The sequence below is a fragment of the Hyalella azteca genome, unplaced genomic scaffold, assembly GCF_000764305.2.
Source record: "Hyalella azteca isolate HAZT.00-mixed unplaced genomic scaffold, Hazt_2.0.2 contig4679, whole genome shotgun sequence".
Taxonomy (NCBI): domain Eukaryota; kingdom Metazoa; phylum Arthropoda; class Malacostraca; order Amphipoda; family Hyalellidae; genus Hyalella; species Hyalella azteca.
This window is the reverse complement of record NW_025934890.1, coordinates 14,648-36,451: the sequence shown is the minus strand read 5'-3', so window position 1 is coordinate 36,451 and position 21,804 is coordinate 14,648. Positions and strand designations below refer to the sequence as shown.

At 37.9% G+C, this 21,804-nt stretch overlaps 3 protein-coding genes across 3 annotated transcripts; all 3 read right to left on the bottom strand.

The window, feature by feature from the left end:
* Positions 1-21: 21 nt before the first annotated feature.
* Positions 22-4,466, bottom strand: LOC108683448. The gene has a single exon (XM_018172760.2). The coding sequence runs from the start codon at positions 4,464-4,466 to the stop codon at positions 1,113-1,115; it is 3,354 nt and encodes a 1,117-aa protein (XP_018028249.1). The 3' UTR covers positions 22-1,112.
* A 624-nt stretch (positions 4,467-5,090) lies between these two features.
* Positions 5,091-13,898, bottom strand: LOC108683449 (caltractin). Its single transcript, XM_047880145.1, has 3 exons — positions 12,105-13,898; positions 5,939-6,115; positions 5,091-5,489 (listed from the first exon to the last, which is right to left on the bottom strand). The coding sequence occupies exons 2-3, from the start codon at positions 6,087-6,089 to the stop codon at positions 5,107-5,109; spliced, it is 534 nt and encodes a 177-aa protein (XP_047736101.1). The 5' UTR covers positions 6,090-6,115; positions 12,105-13,898; the 3' UTR covers positions 5,091-5,106.
* Positions 13,899-14,274: 376 nt separating this feature from the next.
* Positions 14,275-21,362, bottom strand: LOC108683453 (28S ribosomal protein S5, mitochondrial). The gene is made up of 9 exons (XM_018172765.1): positions 21,219-21,362; positions 20,476-20,631; positions 20,054-20,179; positions 18,487-18,714; positions 17,455-17,685; positions 16,699-16,898; positions 16,142-16,297; positions 15,409-15,549; positions 14,275-14,590 (listed from the first exon to the last, which is right to left on the bottom strand). The coding sequence occupies exons 1-9, from the start codon at positions 21,295-21,297 to the stop codon at positions 14,468-14,470; spliced, it is 1,440 nt and encodes a 479-aa protein (XP_018028254.1). The 5' UTR covers positions 21,298-21,362; the 3' UTR covers positions 14,275-14,467.
* Positions 21,363-21,804: the final 442 nt, after the last annotated feature.

The following is a 21,804-nucleotide window of genomic DNA, read 5'->3' as shown; positions in this document are numbered from 1 at the left end:
TACCCAAGTTTAGAGACGGTGACATGTATTACAATTTATTAGCTCAAGTATAACATTTTTGTTCTTCTACGAATAATAAGAATAAGGTAATAGTTAAGAATAGGAATGCAAAAAAAATATTGCGCAACCTCCAGAAATAAAAAAAAAAATAGGTAATACTAGAAGTGCAAGACTAGCCGGCCTCGCTTTAAACATCGCAACAACTATTACTTGCATCATTCTTAAAAGAAGATGGCGGTTTATTAGCGTTAAACTTAAGATGTAGAGGAAAATTTATCCTGCTAATATAGGATATGAGAAAGATAGCAGGATAAATACATTGATAACGTGCCACTGAACATGTAGTTCTTTACAGTACGAGTAAACATGAGTTAGCGCTTCCTCAGCGTTGGTGAACGAATGGAGAAAAAGTCAAGTCCAGTGAAAAATATTTGGAAATCTAAAAACCAAACACGGTGTAATCAAAACCAACTGATTACATCACATATTACCAGCAATGCCTAACAAAATAAATGAGATTCTAAAAAAAATTATACCGATAAATCGAATATATTGCGCCGTTTGTTTTTCAGCTCGACCGGGTACTTTGGTGAACAGGAATAATGACGTTTGTGAACAGAAGGAACGATTCGACTGAAATTCAGATTTAGCCAGAAACATTACGCACAAAACATAACTTTTTTTAGCTGGGATTTTATGATATTGGAGACCTTCAGCAAATATAAAGGAGTAGAGCTAGAACTAAGTCAAAGTAAATACGTTTCTTAAATGAACTTGTCAACTAAAATAATCAACCATGGTGATGAAATTACAACGTAATAATACAATACTTTTTAGCTCTCTCTGCGTTGCCAACAAAATTGAGGTCAAGAAGCTTCTACGATAGATAAAAAAAGTAAATGGCGAGTAAAAATCCATGCAATGAAATAAGAAACTTGATCTCCTTGGCTGCTCAGACAAATTCCCAGTAAGAAAGTGGTTGTTAAATAAAATGTACAATTGAAATCTATGCGTTTCTACAAGCGCTGCATATAATAATGAACACGGATGATTAACGACGAGCCACGCCATTGGAAAAAGTGCGTCTCTTATCGCATGATTGATTTCATTATTCAGTATGAGGTAGTGACTGTAGTCTGGACCACTTGTCCAACTTTGAGATCAAGCCCAAGTTTTGTATCTGAAATAACATTGCCGTGTTTATCTTTAACTCGGATACGTCCATTAGGGTAATTTGTCTCGCTGCTTCCGTCGTCGTAGATGACTTTAGCGGTACCATCAGGATATTCACGTCGCTTAAAGCCAGGTCCGTGGATCTCACGCTGCCCGCTCACAAAATTGAAGACCTTTTCACCCGAAGGCGTCGAAGTGATCGTAGTGCCGTCTGAGTTGTGATGAACCTCAGTGCCGTCAGGCAGCTTTACGGTCTTGCTTTTGTCGGGATAAGTAATTTCAATTGAGGTGTCGGCCCGTTTTATTTCCATCTGACCGTTCGGAAATTCAAGTTCTTCGGAGCCGTCCAAATATGTCGTTTGTTTGGTCCCGGTGTCTTGGTAGAAGTACACGATGCGATCTCGATACGTCTCTTTGCGATCACCGTTATAATATTCCATGGTCACGCAGCCAGATGGCAGGATTGTTTTCTTGTTGCCGTTGGCGTAAGTAATTACTTTGGATCCATCACTCAAATTTTCTTCCGAACAATCAAGCGAGGAAACAGAACGAAGGATGCCATTGTGAGTGCTCGAGGTGTTAGTCCGTTCACTCGAATTAGATAGATAGGAATCAAGAGATCGCTGTTCAGCAGGGGCGATGTTTTCCAGCAATTTCTCATCAAAAGATACGGTTTTTAGTGGGACGTGGTTAGAAGGCGAGACAGATTTCTTCAGTAAGTCCTTGCGAAGATTAGAGGCAGAAGAGCAGCTAGGACGTCCAATAACAGGAACTGATGGAGCGACATTGGGATTCTTAGGCTTTGATTTAGTAGCGAGTCGCTCGTAACCAATTCGAGACGAGAGCTTAACACGGTCTAATTGATGCTTTAAAGACAAGTTCTCTTTCTCAAGAGAAGATATTTTCTGCACTTTGGCTTCAAAGTCTTTCTTTTCCGCCGTTAATTCCTTTAGCTTATTTTTCAATTTATTGACATTAAAATTATTCAATGATTCGCGGCGCTCCATCTCATTTTTCAACATTAAAATTTCTTCCTTTAAATTTATGATTTCAAGAACATTGTTTGTCGTCTTCGGTTCAGATTTTTTACTCAATTCCAAGGCACATTTCTCTTTCCACAGTCGATTCCTCTCCACTTCAAACTGCTCTTCCATATACTTCCTCTCTCGCTCGAAAGTTTCTTCAAATAATCGTTTTTCCTTTTCAAAAACTTCTCTTTCACGGGTGACGGTAGCACGAAGTTTTGCCAGAGCGGCGTTTTCAGTTTGGAATGTTTTTATTTCATTTTCGAGTTCATGGACTTTGGACACGAGCAACACTTTATGGGCCTCCAAGTCTGACTCTTCTTTCCTGAGTCCAGCCCCTGGAGGCGTCAGCAGACTCGTCGCTTCTGGCACGTTCCTCGACGCCGCTTTGCCGCAGCGCCCATCATCCGCGGGTTTAACGCGGCCCGCCTTTTCGTAATTAACGTCGGTGTTCGGACGGCTTGTTTGCTTGCGATTCTTGCCAAATGCTTCCCACACTGGGAACGATGCGCTGTTACGAGGAATTCTTGGCGGTGAGAACTGCAGCACTTCATGGTGAACGGTTAACGGGGCATCATTGCGCTCTCCCCGACCATGAGAATCATCAACTTTTTCGACGGTGAACATTGAAGCTGGTATTTTCCCATCAGCGCTCATTTTATTCAAGATCTCCAAGTCAGATACATTAAATACTTCAGAAGCATCAGAAGTAGTGGGCACTTCACTAACTGCGTCGTCGTCAGCGGAAAATTCTAGAATTTGCGCTCCCTGTTCACAAAACTGTACGGATTTTCTAGCCTTAGCGCCGTCATCACACATTACTCTCTTTTCTGAATCAAGATTTTTAAGGAGAAGGTCCGCTTTATGAGGATGAGGAGAATCTGGACAGAACGCATCGTTGCAAGCGCGAATGTCGGCTAAACGTCGGTAATTTGAAGGCGAGGCGACGGGTGTGGAAGCATTGCCGCCATCCACGTCACGACGGAGCAAGTTGGTCACCACTGAAGCGTTCGAACAGAAGCTCGAGTGCTCGGCCAGTTCTTCGAGAGCTTCGAACGCCTTTAGTTCTTCTGACTCGCGTCGATGAGCGTACCGTATCGGACTCATGAATTCTAATGCGCCATCATTTGACAACTGAAATTCATGAACAGCCATGGACTGCTTTCTGAAATTTGATGCAAGATCGTCAAGTAGAAGGTTCTCACTAATTGGCGTTGACATATTAGTTCCATGTTTTTTCTTAATTTTCAACGGTTTAACGTTATACCTGCGAGTCCCAGTCCCTTTTTTCAAAAAAGAAAATTTAGGTTTGGCCGCTGCTGTCGGTTCATTCGTGGTTTCAGAAGACTCTCTCACAATATTATTAGGACTGCGAAATCTTGACATTCCTGAACCTCTCTTCAAGAATTTTCTTTTGGGCCGAGAAGTGTCCGAGATGCTGACATCCAACGAATTTTCTTTCAGTTTCTCCGACACAAGCTCTTCAAAAGACTTATTGGTAGAAGACAGAGGACGTTCTTGATCTCGTAGGTAGAGAAGAGAAGAATCCGTATTCAAACCCCCACGGGGACCAGGTTCAGGCAGCTGTTCCTCTACAGAACGTACGGAGGTCGGTTTTTGATTAGTATGACTTCCTAAGGTCTCATCTGTCGAATACTGATTATATTTATTTGAAGAAAACTCTTTGGGACTCTTATAAGCACCAGGATCATACGATCCAGAAGTCTCAGTAGTGATATCCATCCAATTGGGTAGCGAATTTTCATCCATTTCATTAATCAGACATGATTTCTTGGGCACATTAGAGGGTTTCGCGGTGGACTCATCGTCGGAACTGTGAGCAACACCTGCAATATTTCCCGTAAGCTCTGCCAGAGGATATCTGATGGCATCTGCTTGACGAACACACTTGGAAGCACGGCTCTCAAAGGGCGGTGCTGCGGGCGTGGACGTAGCAAATTTGGCCGCGACGTTGCACGGTCCAACGGGAGAAGGAATAGCTACATTATCTGGAGATCCACCAGACGATTGATGGCGGTTCAGAAGATACTGTTTTTTCCTAAGGGCAACCAAGTGGTGCATTAGGGACCCAGACGGCAGGCCCGACAGCGGGGTCGACATCAAATGAGAGCCGAAGACTCCTGCTGCCTCTGCACCTGAGGGCCGAGGAGCTGGCCTTTCATCTCCGAATGCTACCTTATTACCATCTGGGGGTGCAGAGCTCTTGCACGCATGCGTTGAAGGCTCGTTTTCAGCATGTCCATCCATCTTCTAACGAGGCCTTCGATAACTACAACAAACTAGGTAAATAGCTATTTACGAAATAGGAGGTTTGGCCACAATGTACAGTGATATTCATCAGTAATATGCTCGTTGGACTTGTGAATTCTCAATTTGAATTTCAGAGTCACATATAAATTAAAACGTGAGTGTTTATGGGAATAGGATCGAGACGCTCTTGACAACATGAATGAAAAAATTAAGTATAATAGAGACCTAGAAAACACGAATGATTAAACTCTATGTGTTCCTACTTTTTCACAATGTTGGTATTTTAATTCAAAGTCTAATTTTCTGTAAAGAAACAAAAAATGCACCACTGAGATGTTGAGGCACACTCAAGAGATAAATCAAGCATAAAACAGTTCACTTCGTAACTCAAGTTATTGCTACACAACAACTTTGTCCAAGGTTGAAAGTTTACCAGAACAGAGCAAAAAGTCCCCTAAAATATTGGTCAAGTTTTCCCACGTAAAATAAGTCTTCATGAATATTAATTAAGAAAAGTCATACTAATACCCAAAAAATATTTATAAACCGGTATATATAGGTATTCTTTTCGCTCACATACGAGTGTAAAACTTCAATTGAACTTGAGATCTACAAGTGACTCGTGAGAAAGTTTCACTCAATATAAACTGGTCTTTTTCATTATTTTCAGGAATTCTTCCTCACTAACTTGATTATCACCATCACAGTCAGCTTCTTCAATCATTTCCTGCAATTCTTCATGAGATAAGTTTTCACCAAGCGTCTCAGCGACCTGCTTCAGATTTTCTAGAGAAATTTTACCAGTACTGTCACAGTCAAACAGTTTAAATGCTTTTTGTATTTCTTCCTTAACATCTTTCTCGGCCATTTTAATGGTCATGAGGTGGAGGAAATCATCAAACTTGATCAATCCTGTGCTATCTCGGTCCACCTCAGCAATCATCTTCTTGATCTCTTCCTTCTTAGGCTCAAAGCCCAAGGCGCGAATTGCCACTTTCAGTTCTTTGGTTGGAATACTTCCTGGAAAATTAAAATCAAGTGAGTTGTAATGGAATGCAACAATTTACTTTCTCATTGTATCGACAAAATAGTTCATGAATAATATATATTATTGGGCATGAGAGCTCCCAAAATTTGTGTGTGCATAGGATTTTCCCAATATTTAGGAAATTGAAAAGTGGTTAAGAAATTATACCACAATTAGAACTGAGAAATGAGTGGTATATAATATCAGTACTTTAAAACATATGCCTACAATGAAAACAAAATAGGCATTCACATGCAAGAACTGTTGTCATAACAAGCCATGTCTAAAAAGATGAGTGTCTTAAGACTATATAACATATGATACAGAAGACCTTGAATAACAATTAATTATGATTGACTTCTTAGTCTTGTAAATCAGAACTGGAATAAACTAACCAAAATAATTTATAAAGAGGCCTAATTCAGAACAATCATTCACTGACCAGCTTTAGTAGGATCAAAGAGATTGAAGGCTTCCTTTATGTCATTCTTCTGCTCGTCTGAGAGCTCAAACTTGGAGCTTCCAGACTTGCGCTTGCCTGAGCTGCCCACAGACCCCCTCTTGGTGTTGGCAGAGGCTGCAGTGCTGCTCATCACGGCCACACGGTGCTTCTCTCAGCCTATACAATATTAACACTTATAAATGAGATGAAATTCATAGCCTTAACGACACAAGGGAATCCTTATTTTTTTTCAATTCAATAACCATGTTGAAGTAGCATGAAGAAGCCTGACAGGCATTAATTCAGGTAAATTCAATTTACGATTTAATTGAAATATTTATAACCAAAACGTTTACTGTCTGTGACTCTTGCAGTGAAAAATCTATGGTAGAAATCTGCCAACTGGTAAATTCTACAATACCTAGAAGCAGCTAAAGGCACAATTTAGTCCAATCCACAATGCCAATACTATAATACTATCCTATTCAGGGCATTTTCAGACTTATTTAGCTGCATCACAATTGAACTGGTTTTTAATGTATTATTTGAATTTTATGTACCTAATATAAAATGCAATTATTACCTCCTTTAATTCAGCCAAAAAATTAAAACACTACAAATTTGCACTGATTCATATGCTTCAAATGTTTAATCCTGGTAATGGTTTCATGTGTAATTCCATCAACTTATTAACTCTTGACTTTTAAGGCAGCATCAGTTGATAGAGCATAGCTTTGATGTTGCAGGGGCAGTTGTTACTTTAGAACCAAACCCTTCAGCTTTCCAGATAATCATCATTCTTCTAATTTTCCAAAATAAGTTCAATTTCTCTCAATCTTTGTTCCCATTACTATAGAACCTAATCCCCATTAGTTTCTTTCTCTTTATAGTCCAGCAATGATACAAAAGTAATGGAATCAAAACTATCAACTTAATTGTGCAGGATGTAATTTTCAGGTACGGTATAATTCAACATTCTATCACATAAGTAGCAGATGGCAATAGCCATGATGTCCTTGGATGTTGGGTCCTTAACAGAAATAAACAAGTAGCACCTATCACATAAGTAAATAGTATGGCTACAAGGTTAGCTACATTCCTTACCTAATAAAAATAAGGAAATCTTCCAGATGTGCTCAGTTATTGCATGAACAATACAATATATCTTTGTCAATAAAGCTAATCAGTATCTGTAGGCATCTGTCCATTTATCATGCATATGATTGATAAAGATAAACTAAATATATTAATACGAGTGCGAGTGTGAGACCAGTAATTCTTGGATGTAAAAATACCATTCCATAGGTTAGGGATACTCAGGAACAAAGCTACCTATAATCTAGTGCCATCATATTAAGACAATGTCATTTGATACCAGCATCAGAACATGCATGGATATGATGAACAATAGGTTAGTGAACAACTCAATTTGACATTTATGAAAATTCAATGTCTTTTTCATAGTCTTGCTATTTAGATTGTCACTGGACATAAAACAGCTATTAAATTGAAAGGTACAGGCAAAGCATTATCATTTTCTACTCTACTTGCAAAACTGCTTCAGTTACGGACACTTACTGTTATAATAGTTAGCTATCACATAGTTTACCCAGCACATTGTGATTTCTATTTAATATTACTTAATATCACAGTTGTTATACTGATGCACTCATAAATGCAAAGAAATTATGCAATTATGTAATCATGTGAAAACTTTTATTCCATAATAAACTTAATTTAAAGTGTTTCAGAGGCTTTCATGTGAACTCTCACTAATCTCAGGTTCTGAATAAAAATGTGAAATACTGCTGTCAAATGGAGTATATAATGACGGATGATTCCGAGAGTTTTGTGTTAATAACTTCTAACCATGAAACATTTAATAAACAAGTTTGGGCTCATTTCAAAGGCATTTGCGAGGGCTATTGTATGTCATCTCCCAAAAATTCGAAATGCTATTTATAATGTGTCAGATGAAATTAAGAAAAGCATCCCAAATTTCCCCTGGGAATGGGGTAATTCAGGATACTTGGTTACCATAAAATGGGGTAACTTTGACCACTTTTTTATTTTGAAACAATGCCATTTTTTACTAGATAAGTTAAACTTAAATTGAAACATGCAAAATACAGGTCTATACTCTAGCTTTACTCACCATAAATTGCTGGCTCCTGCCTCTCATAGTCTTTATGTAATTTCAAAAAAAGTGATGGTCTTTGTTACCCCAGCTCTTGGGGTAACTTAGACCGGGTGGTAAAATCAATTATATTTTTTGGTAAAATAACTCCAAATAACTCCAGGTTTTGGTGCATTGTAGTAGAACTCTTCTAGTTACATATGCAAATGACAAACTTGAGGAAAGTGTCATAGTTTGCAAATGGGGGGCGCCGCCCCATAATGAGGGAAATGTGACTACCTAATGGCAGCCCTGATGGGGTAATATTGACTGGCTTGGAAATTAAGTTAAAATTACCATATATAAGACTCTGTAGAGTCTGAAACATAAAGAAAAAACATAAATAGGCTGTCAAACATAAAATATGTTATATATGGTAATTTTATATTAACTTCCAAGCCGGTCTATGTTACCCCGTCAGGGCTGACATTAGGTGGTCTAAGTTACCCCATTTGGGGGCGGCGCCCCCCATTTGCAAACTATGACACTTTCCTAAAATTTGTCATTTGCATATGTAACTAGAAGAGTTCTACTACAATGCATCAAAACCTGGAGTTATTTAACCAAAAAATAAAAAAATTGGAGGGGGTACTCTGACAGGCTTTAAATAATAGCTCTTTTTCGTGGGTCACATTTTTAATTTTTTAACCTATTAGATATGCAAACTTTTTAAATCTTTCTATTGTGTTATGTAGCCTCAGTATTAGGCCTTTGATGGCCATTGACAAAATTTTTCTATGTCAAATCGTTTTTGAGTTTTGGGGGTTTTTGTTAAAAAAACAAAAAGTTGTCAAAGTTACCCTGCCGGTCAAAGTAACCCCATTTTACGGTACTTGAACTAAAACTTAATTATAAGACATTTGAAGCAAGCAGAGTGTACTCATCCAATACTAACAGTACTGTGAAGTCTACCTCTTCTTTTGCAGATGATGTATATGTAGAATTATTGACATTTCTGTGTTTGGTACATATTTTCCTTTATTGATATGACCATATCCATACATTACAGTTGTATTGATGTGATATTACCATATCCATGGGCATGCCATCAAGCATTGACAATGACCTAGATTATTGCAAGCTTCATATCAGCAGTCATATAGCATTTCTTCTGTATATGTAAGCTTACAGAACTGGGCTTGTAATTATGCACCATTTTAAGTGGGTCAAGAGAATTCACTACCATCAAACGGGGCAATAAGGGACGGAGAAGACAGTCCTCTGACATTTTGTAGAAATGTTGCAGCAACTAAACTAATTAGAATATTGCAAAACTAAAAATAGTGGCATAAATTTCAACCTTTTTCCTATCTATGTAGTAGCATAAAGCAAGTTAAGAAATCATACATTTACTACTTCTAAAAAATTCCTTGGAGACACTTTGAAGAGGAACCAACCCACCTGGATCAGCTGAAACAAAAGGAAAACAACATCAGCACTTCAATCAAGCATCAGCTAATGGGAAATACTATGAAGAGGAATAAGACCGCTTGAAAACATAGAAAAACTGCAATTCCACAAACAATTGATGGTTATCTGAAAAACCATACATTGAATCATCATGACCAAGAAGATCAACAAAAACCATGATATAGTTGCAGTGCTCCTATGAGCTAATTAAACCTATAAGTGGTTGGAAAAATCAGTATTGGAAAAACATTAAGTAATGCCATGTCCAGGTGTGACAGTTGGCCTGACTGAGACCACCTCTACACCTCCAACAAAGCAAGCAAGCAAAAAATTCCTGAAAAAATGTGAAAAGTGAGATTTTGGAAGAGTACCTACCTCAGCTAAGGTCTGTAGCAAACATAATACCGTCAACCGGGGCTACTCCGGACAAGCGGGGCTACTCGGGACAGGCCTCCAACACGTCGTAAAACTGTTGTAGTAGCGGAACTAATTGGAATATTGCAAAACTAAAAATAGTGGCGTAAACATCAACATTTTTCCTATCTATGTAGTATAAAGGAAGTCGAAAAATACTACATTTACTTGCTTTGTGGACAAAGTTGTTGTCAATGCTCAATGGCATGTGTGGATACGGTAATATTACATAAATAATATGGTGCTGGTAATATATGAGTATGAATATGATAAGGTAATATCATATCAATTATCAACACAAGCGTGGAAAACATCCACCTTTAGGGCCACAACTAGAGCTTTCCCGTGCCTGCCACAGGCGCCATTTCTGGAACCACAAGATTTCCACCAGATGAATTACCTTTTATCTAATTATTAACAAAATTAGTATAGGTTGGCAGAATTTCTTCTTTCAAGCAGGTTTCATTATTAAGCAGATGAACGTATCCTTCATTCTATCGTTCACAACAACATCGTGAACGTAACTAATAATAAAATTAAACTACTGATTTATTACAAAAACAAGAAAATACAGAATCTTGTAATGAACAATAACCCCTGCAAAAAAACAGGAGTTTTCCAAGAGACCAATGTAGTCTATAAATTTTCTTGCAATAGAGGAGGTTGTAGACTTCTCCCCAATATGGACTACATCGGGCTCACAACTACGACATTAAGCCGATGTCTCACGTGCCACCTTCAGTCTGGTGGACCAAAGAACCACCTGATGGAAGCCCACAACGAGACCATCACTCGTACGGTGCTGGAAGAATGCACCAGCATTGTCATGAGATGCCCCGACGCCAACCGACTCATGATAGCTGAAGCCCTCATCATTAAGGATAGGACCCCAGCCATCAACCTTCAAACTACTGGATTTGTCAGAACCTTGAGACTGTTTTCAGAGTAATTTTCGGTGCTTTGATTCTAAATTATTTTGTGATTTTGTAATTATTCCTAACAATTTTGATTTTTGAGTAGTATCCTATTTACTTGACTTTGTACTTATGTCGACGCTAATTTCATCACTCAATGCGCCTTTTAACTTGATAATGAATGATAGAAACATTCGAAACGTCGTTAACAAAATAAAAATGTCCATCGGTAACCTGATTTTTGATTTGCCAGTTCAAACTAAAAATATTGTTCAATATATTGAAAAAACTAATAAGAAAATTGCAAATAAAACAAATTCTCTGGTCTTCAATGAAACCTTATTAACAAAAGTGTAGGATTGGTTTGTGAGATTCCAATTGTATTAAAAATTTGTCACATTGGAGCTGCAATATTTCAGAAACAAGTAGAAAATTCCAATCCTGTAATCAACAAAGGAAAAACAATAAAAAATAACAGACAGTCATTTATTCTGCATCTACCTACATCGTCATCATCTACACTACAAAGGATGAAAGGAAGAAGAGGCTATCACTCAGTATCAGAGTAGGTAAGTGAGAGTACTGTTACTGAGTGTTAGTAGTGCAAAGAAGTATGTACACTCAACACTCTGCAAGCTTCAAATGTTTTAAAATTAAGTTTTATTTCAAGTGTCCCAGAATACCCAGATTACCCCATTCCCAGGGCCAGGGGTACGCTGGGTACTTAATTAATAATTAGGGACACTTAGGTATTTTGTAACTGGTAATCTGGCAGTGGGCAATAGGCCTAGCACCTTACAAATAGGTGATAGCATAGCTATGTAATTTTTTTTGAAAATGCCATACAATAGCCCATGCAAAAGTTTTTAAAATAAGCCCAAACTTGTTTATGAAATGTTTCATGGTAAGAAATTATTTTAAAAATGCTTAAAAGTTAAAACCGTCCCTTATTACCCCGTTCATCATAAAAAATACTGTACAACCACAACGGGATGAGGCCCGTTGTACCTGCAGTATTTTTCATGATAACAAAATGTTTGTTTTGGGTCCATTTTAAACAATATTTCCTTTTCCCCATACCTAGGTTGTAGCGTGGCAACTTTAGTGACATTGACGGTGGTATAGGCCTAGCACTGTTGCGAGTGTAAGTAAACCGTAAATAAAGGAGCCTCCAACTTTTTTTCTATCCTAACTTTAGAATAATTAAATATACTCATTAACACTTCTATTCAATAGCAACAGCAATACTCACAAAAATATGGCTAGGCAACCACGGTAGATATTATTATTTGTCCTGACAGTACAATAGAGGTACGACACTCCAATAAACGAAAAACAACACTAAATACCCAGCGTTTAGCGTTCAGGCGTTGCGGTTGGGAAACGAAATTATGTTACACAGCTAGTAAACAGCTGTTAGACGTCAGCGGGACGATACAATATCCGCCGGTGTAAAGGAAAAACGGCCAAATTAACTCATAAACAAAGCAAAGAATGGTCACTAGTTGATAATTTTGATTTGCTTCGCAACAATACAATTGTTAGGATTTGTCGTATTCATATATCACAATAAATTCAAGTCTAACATGCATTTATTAATGCCAACTCAATTGGAAAAGGGTCAATCGGCGATTCGGCCGTAAAAAGGCGCATCTAGCACCTAACGTTTAGACACCCTCAAATCTCCGCCACCCGGGAATCAAATTTTGTATAAAAAAGCCAGGTACATGCATAAAAGCTCTAATCCTTTCTGTATTCCTTTATTGAGGGATATAATGACATGTCCAGGTAAGACAGCCTTCACCCTTTCAAGCGGGACCATGTGGACGCACCTCTGTTGCAAGAAAATGACATTATAAAGTCGATTTTAGACGATAATAAAACACGGTCAAATCATCTTCAAACGGTATACGCATTCAACTGGGTGAATAAAAGACCTTCAGAGGTAATCAAGCGTGACACATGATAGAAGCGAACCGAAAACGCTGATGATACGATTATTCGGCGTGATCAAATTACCGCTACACGTCATTCAGCTTCAACTTAGTGAATATTCCAGTCTTGTGAAGAATACTGTTTGCTTGTGAAGAATAAATGCTAAATGAGCTTTGCCACATGGTTCCGTAGGGCAAAAATATTTAAACCCTGCTGTGCTACTAACTCATTCATGCGAAAACACTTCTAACTCACCGCTGACATCGTTGAACACGTTCAAGAACGGGCCTAGACAACGTTATGCAGAGGTATATGTTAAGCCATGCAATTCCATCACCTCACGTACATGGTAAAATCAGTCGCTACTCTCCGCCAGACTGGCACCGACCTACCTATTTCGTCATCTATCTTAGCCGTTACATTGACGGCGTAGGTCACCTTCAGTGACATCACACTAGCGGTTCTATGCAATGCCTTCAGCACCGATAAGGCAGGCACCACCCAGCCTTCCAAGCAACACGTTTGCTGGCTGAAGTTGAGGTTTGCTAACGGTCCGTAACATAAATATAGTATCCACAAGAGCTTCGCTGTGTCTTTCAGTCTACTTTGATGGTCTAAGACCACTTTAACTCACTCTGTCCCTAGGAACTAATACAGTAATTTGCCAAAAGCAAGACGATTGGACACTACTTATCATTCCAACGTCAAGTTAGAAAAGATTCGGTAAAAAAAAACATTTTTTAGATCTCCTGAAAACAAGTCACGAAAAATTATAAGAATAGGAGACAGTCAGACCGGATAAACTTAGCCTATCCTTCAGCGCCTAAACTATTATACTAATTCAAGGTGATCTGCCAGAGGTAATCAGGCGAGCAACTTAATGAAGGGCAAGCGAAAACACCGAAGCAGAGCACCGAATTCATCACTGTAGGACAGCTGATAAGTTGAGATACCGTTCTTGATCTAGCATAAAGCGCATAACTTAGGTCATGGTTGAACTAGTATAAGGTTGACCCACCAGAAGCCCATCTTTGCGGATGTAGCGTATTGTTCGCCTGCGACGTCACTGATCTCAGTGACGTCATGGGCATTGACCAATCACCGAAATGTGATAAAAACCAGTCAACCAATTCGTCATGGGAATGACGGGTTTGTTTACGTTTCTCGATCTACTTGACGTAACAAGAAAGCTGAACTGAAAGACGGAACTTCTCGGGTCAACCTTATATAGTTCAACCATAACTTAGGTAGCCTTGAACGGACACCATGTAAACTTCACGTTGAAACATTGGGTCATACGACTAGCATTGAAGTCATCTCCGTCACATTGAACACCCAACTTCCTAGTTCATATCCTAATTTTTTAGTCCACAAACTGGTTTGTGAGCGGTCAAATGAAGGTTTTGACGGATTACATCCCAGAGATAATGGTAGTCAAGACTCCACTTCCAAATAAGGTGGCATCCATAAATGTACAAAGATCATTCTCTGGAAACAAACGTTCACTTTATTTGTGTTTCAACTTGAATTAGCAATAAATGATAACTGTACAGAATAAAAAATGTACAGCATTCACTTAGAATGCAGAAATTTGACTGCGCAGCATGTAAAGAAAAAATACTATGTGCAATCATAGGACAACCATTCATAACGGTACATGAAGCAAACGTTAGTAACATATTATTCATCGTCGTCGCTGTCGTTGTTCCAGTTGCGCCGGCCGTAGTTCTTCCAGGCTTCTGGGTACTGCTTGGCCAGGAAACTCCGCTCATCTCCGTACTCAGTGATGAGATCTATCAGCGCCTGTTCAAGGACACGTTCATATAAATAATTCATATAAATGTACACCAAGCCATAATAAAAAAATCTGCATGGCTCAAAAGTAACCTATTGGTCTCGTAGAAACGGGATGAGACTAACATGTGTTGCCGCTCTGGCAAAAAAAAAAAAAAGAAACGAGCGATAAATTCAGCTAATAAAATAAATTTTGTTATTCAAATCATAACAAATTAATATGCGTTTAAAAATTAATTTTTAAAGACAACACTTCCAAAGAATCCAGTGTCTCCAATCTTACAAATGTACAATGAATTTCTCATTTAATTTTCGAATTTTAAAAAAGTTAGTTTTTCAATTTTTTTTAATATATAAATTTTTTAATATATTAATTTTTTTCAAAATTATTTATTCTATTAATTGATTCCTGTATTGCCTCTGACTCCACACAAGTGTGCAAAATTTCAGATCAATCAGACGGATAAAAGTGTGTCAGATATCAGTTATAAGATTTGGAGCTGACAAAATTATTTTTTCAATTTTTTTAATATTGAAAAATTTTTTTTTTTAATTTTTAAAATCTTTTATTTTGACATTTGATTCATGCATTGTCTCCGACTTTACACAAGTGTGCAAAATTTCAGATCGATAGGATAAGTAGAAGTGTATTAAATTAAGATTACAAGATTTGTAGCAGACAGACAGACAAACAGACAGACAAATAAAAAGAACCGCATTTAGAAAAAGCTACGCATAAAAACTGGTGCATCTAAAAACAAAATTTAACAACATCTTAGAAGAGGACGGAAACATTTACCAGTTTACTCATTAGTTAGTTCACTGACCCGCCTGAAGTTGCGACGCTCTTTGTACTTGCGCAAGAAAGTCTCCCGTCCTTCGGGTTGCCGTCCTTTCTTGGGCAGCAGTGGCAAGATGCTCGAGGGCTCCTCGACAGGCTTCAACATCACTCGGTCTCCCATCACGTACTGGATACGGTATAATTTATCATTAATATACTTCAATTCTTTTCTGCACCCATCAAAGTGAAATAATAATGGTTGAGTTCCTTGTTCGCCGATACGTTATCGGTGGGGTTACTGGTTTATGCTATTGCACCTAAAGGCATGGTAACTCGAGATACCTTCAGTATTGATGGCGGTCAAGCAAACGAACACAGCCATAATTAATTTTTTCCTACTAGGTCAGTGTTGCAAGTCCTTTAATGATTTCATTCACATTCAATCAAAATTATTTGACGTGTGAAATCAACAAAGATCTCAATCTTTCGATCGATGAACTAGAATTCAACAGCTCTGCATTCAAATATATACAGGATTGATAATGGATCAGAACGATGGCCGTATCAACGGGGCAAGAGTGCAGTACCATCCAACCATGGTAACCGTCCTCACTCTCGTATACACCGCAGAATTAAAGAGGGAACGATATGTACAATACCAAATAAGCTCTAATTGAAATAATTGACTAATATGAACGCAATATTTATGCGTGATGATTTCTAAGCTCCCATAATATTATATATTATAAACCTATAGGCAATAAACATGATGTAGTTACCGTGCTGAAGTCAAGATTTTCGTTAGGCGGAATATCTGACAAGGTTCTGAGGGGGGCGTGGACGGGCGATGCGAGAACCTTGGGGTAGTTGAACTGCTCCTTACGCAGCTCCACCACGTGCAGACCCTTCTCCTCTGCCAGCTGCTGGTAGCTTTTCTGTCCAGCAGCCAAGGGATATTGAATTGATCAAGTTTATACTGGTAACTCGAGGTTACTGGGAAAAATCAGACACTGAACACATCATAATTACACTTACTGTATATACTGATTTAACGATGCTAGCTCGTTCAGCGCAAATTTAAATCATTTTATTCTTCAGTTATATACGCGATGAGAAATAAGTGTACAAAACAGCAAAATTGTTTTTATCAATAAAAATATGAGTAAAATGCCGTACACAGGCATGAAAAGGCGAAAGCAGAAATGAGCACTGGTTGAAACAAATTAGTTTCTAATAACGATACAGTCTATCATACAAATTTTATAATCAAAATGGTTATATGATAAGCTTCCGTAACCTGCAAATTGACAATTGTCGTAAGGATCAACGTTCAAACCTGTTTCATAAGTCCCAGGAAGAAAGCCTTGACAACCTCGCGCACGTTTTTGGGGCCTTTAATATAAACGTGCAAGTCCTTGATGCCGATTATCTCACACGCCGCCTTGAGGGCGCGGTGACACACGAGACCGTGACCCTCAGGCATCTTCCGCACGAACACTTCTGTGATGCCGGACTGCGAGTGGAAGTCGTGAAGAACTGCACGTTACAAAAGCTTATGATAGTAAACTTAGTGAATGAAGTTAGGGTCATGTTTGACTGTCTGTCACCAACACTACATACGTACAAAAATTAAGATGTCTGTCACAATTTATGGTTTTTGACTCAATCTAGGTGCTTTCACAAATTTTGGTTAACCATGTTATCATTTCTTCGCAAATTTAATTCCGATATTTTTTGATTTACCGAAGTTTACCGAGCACTCTTGCTCACGCGCGGAGAAGGCTAATTAATGCAACAGAAATGGAATTCCTTATCAGGTCTTGAGTGAATTTAGCAAAATCAGAACCAGAGTGCAGGCTGAAAGGCGAGAAATAAATGCCATAACACAAATTCAAAGCAGAGCGAAGAGAATCGAATTACTCAAAGAGTCTTAATCATATCACAAAGGATCATGACAGCAATGGCAACGCCAGAAGTTGTTAGTGAAATGAAGTTGGTGCAGAACTGCAAGTAGCATCAACAAATAAAATTTATTCCAAACTTGCATTGCAGGGTTAAAAATGATAGAAGTGGCAAAAGATTTTCTACTGACTGGTATGGTTATTATAGAGAGGGATTTTGATGAGCCGCTGGCCAGCCCTGTTCTTGGACATGGAGAGGGCGGTGTTGGGGGCGGGGGCTCTGGCGAGAGCAAACCCAGCCAATCCCATGCCGTCTCCCGTCACCGACAAGACGCTTACACGCCGGAACTTGCCGCCGTCGCCACGCATGTGCGACACAACCTTGTACTCTAGAACCACCGACTCGAACCCTTCAAAAGTATCTGTAAAAAATGTTGACTTTGGTACAAATGTGTAGGTACAAGCTGTCTGTAACGAATATAAACTCTTACTAGTTTTAGGTACAAGCTGTCTGTTGGGCATATCAAATCTTATTAGGTGTAGGTACAAGCTGTCTGTTGGCAATATCAAATCTTACTAGGTGTAGGTACAAGCTGTATTGTAACGAATATTAACTCTCAGTAGTTTTAGGTACAAGCTGTGTGTTGGGAATATCAAATCTTATTGATGTGGGTACAAGCTCTATGTTGGGTATACCTAATCTTATTGGATGTAGGTACAAGCTGTATGATGAAGGATACGTATATCGAATTTTAGTAAGTTCTGGTATTAGCTGTCTGCAAGGAATATCAAGTCTTAGTAGGTGTAGGTACAAGCTGTCTGTTGGGAATATCAATTGTCATTATTTTCATAAATAAAATTATCCATGGAATATTTCGTTGCTTATCAGGTTCAGAAAATGAACTACTTTTACAAGATATCATTAGGTATTAGGTTTTAGGTAGGTCAGAGATAAATTCAACAGTTACAAGGTTCTGATTCCATTCACTCCAAAACTAGTTGCGCAGAGTAAAAATAGCAAATCTAGCAAGATATAATGAACATACTTTTGCATCAAACTTGTATTTTGAAAATTAGGAGTGAGAATAGTAAGAATATCACCTGGACCAGATACATTATCTGATGAAATAATTTGAAATCGATCTCTATACCTTTCAGTCTATCTATAAATTTAGATGATGAAATAAAATATCAAGCTGGTGGTTTGCATTTTTTTCACTAACCATTTCCCACAGGGTCAGGGGGCCCTATCTTTTTGCCACCCATTTTGGTGCCTGTCCAGCCTCTCTCGAGCGGATTGACCTTCCTGAAGCGTACTCGTCCCATCTTGTCTCTGATCTCCAGGAGCTTGCGGTGTCGATCAGGGTCAGGACCTAGCATCTGTTGCTGCACCACCTCTTGCCCTCGGATTATGGGTGCATTTAAGCCAGGCCATACCATGTTAACAGCACCTGATACATCATCAACAAGATTAACAAGTATCAAGAGTTATCAACAAACATTTTTAGCATATTAAAACCAATATCATTGCCAAATAGAAATTAGTTTTTCTTATACAACTTGACAAGTAAAAAACGTATCCATACTTGATTTAATATTTAATGGGATAGTTTAAAAGCAAAAATATCACTTGAAAATTACAGTAGAACCTTGGTTAGTGAAGGTCTTTGGTAAGGACCAAGAATTTCAATAAAAATTTATCCCTGCTAACAAACAAAATTTAAGTTAACAAAGAACTAATGCTTCATGAACAGGAACGTAACCCAGCTTACAAGACATGATGCTCACTCCTGCAGAAGATTTTGCTTTGGTCAGACGTTCGTAATCTTTATCGGTCCACACCCATCATATATAGTAGAGATTTTGTGCTTTTTGAATAATTATAGCCCTCAGTCATGCCTCCAAAGAAGCTTAAGGGTGATAGTAGTGCAGTAGGTTAGAGGAGCCAAAACTTGTTTTTTTAACTATGTGATGTCCTATTACGAAAAAGTGTTACAAAAATAGGCAAAAGCAACAAACACTGAATATATTTTTCCCTCAACCTCAAAGTGACAGAGAAGATAATCAACCCCAGAGGATACAGGTCCTGATGTTCTTTTGGCGGGAGATTCCTCCTCCATGCAATAATTCATCCTTTTCTTCCCCTCCTCCTTACCACTCCAGCCAGTCATGCCATCACATCATAGTCAAAACCATGTCTCTTTATGTTTACTAAATGTTTTTATGTTTATTTAGCTCCATTTATAACTGTTCTCATTTAATAAATATACTTATATAGCCTGCATCTTTCATACATAAGCAAGTCAAGAATGACTGGGAACAAATTATTTCTGTTTCTATTGTTTCTGATGGGGGAAATTATTTGGTCAATGAATATTTCCGATAACGTCAACTTTTCTAGAATGAATTATTGTTGTCAACAAAGGTTTTGCTGCACCTTTGTGTATGTAATCAATGTGCTTTTAAACTATGTTGGAACAATTAAGCACGACAGTACTCACGACCCAGGTAATTTAGTCAATAATGATAAAAAGGGAAAAATTGTTTCAACATGTTGAGTGAGCGTGTGACCTGAGGACTCTCAGCCACAAAATCTTAAAGACTGAGTTGGAAACACAAAGATATTAACCAGGAATGATGATATGACTCAAGTCTGATTGAGCACAAAACGTATTCTTAAAACATCATGTTATAAACATCAGCTTTAATAAGTTACCAATAGCAAGTAGAAATATATTGACCATCTTATTGATAGAAAATATGCATCTATTGTATGATAAACCAACTTACCAACACCAATGACTTGTCCTCTATTGAGATCTTTGGCAAGCTTGCGCCCAGCACCTCTGCCTCGACCCTTCTGGGCTCCATGCTTACTAACGCTTATAACGCCTTTCCATAGCTTCTGTGCAGGTACTGGAAATACAGAATAATTAAAAACATTCTGATGTAAATAAAACCTTAAATTTCTCACCTTGTGACAAAATAATTTTTTTTTCAGTCATTAACAACATTAAATTTTAAATAAACACCAAACTGAGAACTTTCTTTATACTGCACCCATAAAATTTCCTCTTGAAATTATCTATTCAATTCTTCACAGTGAGAAAGAACAGGTCATGTCAATCAGAGAAAAACAAAGAAGATGCTCATTTCACATACATGCCAGCTCTGATCAACTGTCAACACTGTAAAAGGCAAGAGACACTTACATTTGTTGAAAAAGTTTGTTCCATGTCTGGTGATGGAAATCTGTGGATGTGATGTTGGTGCTAGAAGAGGCCTTAGAGGAGGACAGATCAGACCACTCTGAGGGAAAAGGTTCCTCCCTTGAGAAGGTTGACAATGCAGCTGTCGGCAACTGGCACCTGAAATGGAGTGATCATTAAAATGTGATGTAATAATTGTTATAATGTGAGAGAAAATAAGGTAATAATTTAGATTTGTAGAGGCAAAACTGAAACTGAAGCCAACCGCTTGAGTGCATTATTAGAATGATAAACTAATTAAAGCCCAATACATTTATAAATAAATCAATGAAAATTGTTAGAAAATAGATGCTTAAAATATCATTGACAAAAGCATCAATAAAGATAACATGTAAAGATGAGCCTAGAGCAACTAACATGAATGAAAACAGGATAGGGTAAACGGCAATAATTAATTATTCAACAAACACTACCGTAATGATTCTATGGTAATCATATGCAATTCCTTCAAAAATGAAATAAGATATATAACTTTGGGAGTAGGTACACTGTCTGTAAGAGTCACTTTGACAGATTTTGGATGATGATAATTTTTTGGTAGGTACTCATGCTGTCATCCATTACACACAAAAATGCAAGCTTGTGTTCACTAAAGACCAAAATACTTCATTATTTTGCTGTTTCTTACTCGGTGGGCAAATTTGGTAATCTCTAGTAATATATAGGTAATGCAATTTACTACTTACCTTCTCTGGTGAATGACAATACAAGAGTTTGAGATGAAATTAATCTTGGCAAAGGTAAAAATCTAGTAATTAAATACATTTTTATACCAAAACATGTGAAACTAGGGAATTTCAGATTTAAATAGCTTTCAAAGTAAAATTTCTGTAAAAAATTCATAAATAAATTTTAATTTTGGTTAGGCAGCCTTGAAAGAAGAACTCTTATCAATCACATATAAAACAGTTTACAGCAAATAAACATTAGCCACCATAGCACTCACTCTTCAGTCTTCACAACAGAAACCATGTAAAACGTGCCAAAATGAACTTCAATCAGATCGGGTAAGACACAACCAAAATCATCAACAATCATGTAGTACCTACTAATGAATAATTAAATAATGTGACTGAACCAAAAGTTGCGCTGGGACCCACAGGATAAGTCACAATTGAAGTGGGGTCAGACACAAGCAATCTCTAATTAATTTATTGAAATGTTTTGCCAACAGCAAATGTTCAAATGCAATTATGTTCATTTGCCACAATGTTTACACACTGTGATGCTCATCAACACATAGCTAAAAATATAATGTAATATCTTCAGGTG